This window comes from Arachis ipaensis, chromosome B05 (assembly GCF_000816755.2).
Source record: "Arachis ipaensis cultivar K30076 chromosome B05, Araip1.1, whole genome shotgun sequence".
Lineage (NCBI taxonomy): Eukaryota > Viridiplantae > Streptophyta > Magnoliopsida > Fabales > Fabaceae > Arachis > Arachis ipaensis.
In genome coordinates, this window is record NC_029789.2 from 93,118,648 (window position 1) to 93,123,975 (window position 5,328).

At 39.4% G+C, this 5,328-nt stretch overlaps 1 protein-coding gene across 1 annotated transcript; it reads right to left on the bottom strand.

Moving 5' to 3' along the window:
- On the bottom strand, nt 900-1,655 carry LOC107640768. The gene has a single exon (XM_016344268.1). It carries the CDS (start codon nt 1,653-1,655, stop codon nt 900-902), a length of 756 nt encoding a protein of 251 aa, XP_016199754.1.

Genomic DNA, 5,328 nt, shown 5'->3' on the forward strand with positions numbered 1-5,328 from the left:
TGGCCTCTGTCACGCGTCCGCGTGGGTCACGTGGTCGCGTCATTCAGAGCTTTTCTTGTCACGCGGTCGCGTCAGTCATGCAACCGCGTCATATGTATTTTGCTTAAGGTGCGAGGTCGCGTCAGTCCTGCGGCCGCGTCGCTGTTGATTCGCGCTTGGCATGCGTTCGCGTCGCCCATGCGATCGCGTGGATGGCAGTTTCTTTAGAAACTCCGTTTTGTGCTTTCCTTCCATTTTTTGTATGTTTCCTTTCCATCCTATGAGTCATTCCTGCCTTAGAAGATCTGAAACTACTCAACACACTAATCACGGCATCGAATGGAAACAAAGGTAATTAAAATAATTGATTTTAAAGCATAGGAAACATGTTTTTCACACACATCACATAATAAGGAAAGGAAAGTAAAACCATGCAATTAATATGAATATGTGGGTGAAGGATTGAATAAATCACTCAAATTAAGCACAAAATGTATCATAAAATATAGGTTTATCAGGCATCCTTGTGTTGTTTTAGCACCTTAATGAGCTCCTCTTCTTGTTCCTTACTCAAGCTTGAGTTAATGATTACTGGATATGTGTCATTGCTCCCCAAGTAAGCATACTTCAAGCTTGGGGCAGAGTCTTTGATTCCAGCTTTGGTGCCTCTTCTTTCTCCTTGCTTGCCTTGTCTAGCATGATTAGGTTATCCATGCTTTCTTGTGGTGGTGCACTACATGATGTTTGTTGCTCTTGCTCCATTGCATTTTCAAGTTTATCTTTTTCCAAAACTCCTTGGACCAGTGTCTCCATTGTGTCTACCATCATAACTCTCCAATGGACTCCTTTGGGTAACTCATGACAGTTAAAATATTGAATACCATATTTTCTTCATGCAGCCTTAGGACCAATTCTCCCTTTTATACATCAATTATAGCTCCAGCTGTTGCCAAAAATGGACTCCCTAGTATGATTGATGCATTGGCCTCTTCTTCTATGTCAAGCACTACAACATCTGCTGGGAAGATGAATTCTCCCACCTTAACGAACAAGTCCTCCACTACTCCATGGGGGAACTTGAATGTTCTATTTGCTAGTTTAAGTGCCATTCTTGTTGTCTTGGCTTCTTCAATTCTCATTCTCTTCATCATGGCCAAGGGCATAAAGTTGCTGCTAGCTCCCAGGTCACACAATGCTTTCTCAATACTAATGTCTCCTATGATGCATGGGATTTGGAAGCTCCCAGGATCCTTCATCTTTTGGGAAAGCTTCTTTTGTATAATGGCACTACATTCCTCTGTGAGCACTACGGTTTTCTTCTCTCCCCAGATTCTTTTCTTGGTCATGAGCTCCTTTAGAAACTTAGCATAGAGTGGTATTTGCTCTAATGCTTCAGCAAAAGGTATGTTAATTTGAAGCCTCTTGAAGATCTCCAAGAACCTAGAAAACTGGCTGTCCTTCCTATCTTTTCTTAGCCTTTGTGGGTAGGGTGCTTTTGGCACATAGGGCTTCATGACTTCCTTTGGTGGAGTTGTAGTATGTATCTCTTCTTCCTCTTTGATTTCTAAGTTCTTGGAAGCCTCTTCTTCCTGCAAGTTGTGGCTTGAGGGTGCCTCCTTCACTGCCTTCCCACTTCTTAATGTGATGGCCTTGCATTTCCCTCTTGGATTGGTCATGGTATCACTGGAAAATGCATTTGTAAAAATGGATATTTGCTTAGATAGGTATCTAAATTGTGCTTCCAGTTTTATGATTGCTGCTCCTTGGTTTTTTATATTGGATCTATCATCTTCTTAGTATGCTTCTAGCTTTTTGTCAATTTATGCTTGTTTCACTTCAGCAACATCTGCTGCCATCCTTGCAATCATGGCTTCTAACCTTGCAAATTTGTCACTGTCATCACCTTGTGCAGTTGGAGATGATATATTTTGAGAATAGTTGTTGTGTGATTGTTGATTAGATTAGAAGGGGGCACTTTGTAAGTTGTAGTAGGATCTATCATTGCGTGATTGATGGTTGGGATTGTTATTTTGGTTGGAGTGGTATGGTTTGTGGTCTTGGGCATGGTTTTGTTGGTTTCTCCACCCAAAATTTGGGTGGTTCTTCCAACCTCGATTGTAGGTTTTGGCATTGGGATCATATGGTTGTCTGGGTGCATTGTTCACATAGTTGGCCTGCTCCCAATCATATTCAACTTCTGGACTAATTCCTTCTTGAACTGGAGTTAGAGTGCTGATTGATGAGACTTGATTCTTCTCTATTTGCTTGGTTAAAGCTGCCAATTGAGCTGTGATTACTTTGTTTTGAGCCAACAGTGCATCCATCTGGTTTAGCTCCATCACTCCCTTTCTTGGGTTTCTATCAGAGGCATAGAAGTACTCATTATTGGCCACAGTTTCTATGATATCTATGGCCTCTTCAATTGTCTTCTTAGTATTAAGGGAACCTCCTGAAGAGTGATCTAAGGCCTTCTTTGCCTCTTGGGATAGTCCTTCATAGAAAATGTGTAGCTGTACCCACTCATTAAACATGTCCGGAGGGCACCTCCTTGTTAGCTCTTTATATCTTTCCCAAGCTTCATAGAGTTTCTCCATCCTGCTACCTGAATATTTATACCTCAGTCCTCAACTTGATAACTCTTTGGGGAGGGTAAAATTTAGCCATGAAATTATTCGCCACTTCTTCCCAAGTTGTCAAACTCTCTTTCGGGAAGGATTATAGCTACATGGATGCTTTGTCCCTAAGAGAAAAGGGGAACAAAAGCAGTCTATAAGTGTCAGGGTGAACACCATTATCTTTCACTATGTCATAGATTCTCAGGAAGGTGGTTAGATGTTGATTTGAAACTTCTTGAGCGTTTCCTCCAAATGAGCAGCCGTTCTGAACAAGGGTGATTAGATGTGGTTTGAGCTCAAAGTTGTTGGTATGTATGGTGGGTTTCAAGATGCTGCTCCTACAGTTCCCAGGGTTGGGATTGATAGAAGAGCCTAGTACTTTTCTTTCTTGTGGAGGAGCATGGTTGCCAACTACTTCATCTTGATGATTGTATGTTTCACCGTCTATATTTTGGGTTGGATTCTCTTCTTCTTCTTCTTCACCAACTACCCTTTTTTCTCTTGCCATTGCCTCTCTTTTCAATCTTAGAAATTTTCTCTCAAGTTTAAAATCGTAGGAGGTTACAACTCCTCTCCTCCCTGTCAAACACAACACAAACACAAACTAAAACAAAGATGAACACCCTTTTGGTAAAAGGGTGGGTAAATCAAGTTTGGTTGATGCAAAGCATCAAACAGTTAGTGTGCTTCTGTTAGAATGGCAATATATACAATGAACAATTGAAAATTTAAGTGCTAGAAGAAATAAAGAAAATAAGCAACTGAAATTAAAGTACTTAACAAAGTAAAAAAAATGCTTAATCTAAGTACCCATCAACTTAATCATTTTCAATTCAGAATCAATCTCTGGCAGCGGCGCCATAAACTTGGTGACTAGAATTTATTGTATCTCTACAATAATTCCTTTGGCAAGTATACCAGATTATCGTCAAGTAAAAACTCACTGAGAGTGAGGTCAATGCCACATGAATTGATTGATTGAACAACTTTAGTTACTGGGTAATTTAGTCAAGCTAATGAAGAATAAGTATTGAGTGCAGAAAATTAAACAACTGAATCATAAATGACTTGAAGGTAAAGAAAGCAGTAAAGTAATGGAATGTAAGAGCATGAAGATAAATTGCTAGAGTGTAAATGACAGAAATGTAAATGACTGAATTATAAAAGGGAATGGGTTGATTGACAGAAATTAAACAAAACTATAAAGAATAGGGAAGATAAGAATGGGGAAGATTCATTGGGATTAGGAGATGTTACTCTCTTTAGATCAAACTCAGATCATCTCATCTTCAATCATGCAACTCATTGACCTCTTGGCAATCATGATTGATTGAACCCCAATTTCTTGGTGATTCAATCTCTTAAATCTTGATAATCAGCCAATTCCTTAGTCTAATTGCTCATGATAAGAGATAAGCTTGGTCCCTGATTTTACCACACACCCTCATAGATCCACGTAGTGGGTAGATTTCATGTTACCATATCCAATCCCAAAACCCATATCTACTCAATATGAGAAGGGATTTTAAGCATGATTTCATGTTTCCTTTTCCAAGGTTCTCTTGAAACCCAAATTGCATTCAATCTATTTTCCAAGATAATTAAACACTAAGCATGAAGAACGAAATTCCTTCTAGCAAATTAAAGAGAGATAAAGAGAAGAAGAAATTCACTATCATTTTATCCATTAAGTACAACAGAGCTCCCTCCCCCAATGAGAGTGAGTTTAGGTACTCATAGCTTAGATAAAAGTACAAGAGATGGAAGAAGATGAAGTGAAGTAAAAGTTTTGAGCCCCTTTTCAGTACTCTTCAAAGGGTATTTATACTACTCCTATCATTAGAAATGAAAAATTACAAAAAGACAAGAAAATTACAATTGAAAACTAAGGAAAATAACCATTCATCAAAGGCATGTGAGTGGCGTGTGCGCGGCGTGTGAATGGCATGCCATGCCCAGCTCATTGGCTTGGCTTGGCGTGCTGATGCCAGGGCATTTTGGCCAGTTTTACTGACCTTTTCTTTATTGTTTTTATGGTAGTTTCATGCATTTCCTTAGAAAATAAGCTAGTCTTGGGTAGATATTCACTTACATCTTAATTCAAGCATAAATTGTGCACTTTACATGATTTCATGAGGATTTTGCATGAATTTGATGACAACTTGGATGTTGCATTTCTCATGACTTGGACTAGAACTTTGATGCACTTTATTGCTTGATTTCAGGACAAAGGAAGCAAAGAAGAACCACATTAGTGGCTACGTTAGTTACACTAATGTTAACACTAACGTGGAATGGGAGTAACTTGCAAAGTTAATGAGAAAAGTAATTGCCAATAACGCTCTCGAAGCCATCATTGCCCACATTAAGAGTCACATTAACTAAGTTAACGTGAACTCTAACGTGGAAGAAAGGAAATGGAGCTAACGTTAGTGACACTTAACATTATCACTAACGTTGGACCAAGCTCATAAGTGGCCACGTTAGTTGCCACGTTAACTTAGTTAACGTGGCCTCTAACGTTAAGAAGTAAAGGGGAAGCCAACGTTAGTGACATTCAACTTTGTCACTAATGTTGGCCAAGTCACAATAAGCCACGTTAACTTCCACGTTAACCTAGTTAACGTGGAAGCTAACGTGAGAAGACAAAGTGGTCGACAACGTTAGTGACACCAAACATTGTCACTAACGTTGGAAGGAACCCACACAAGGCCCAATAAGCCACGTTAACTTA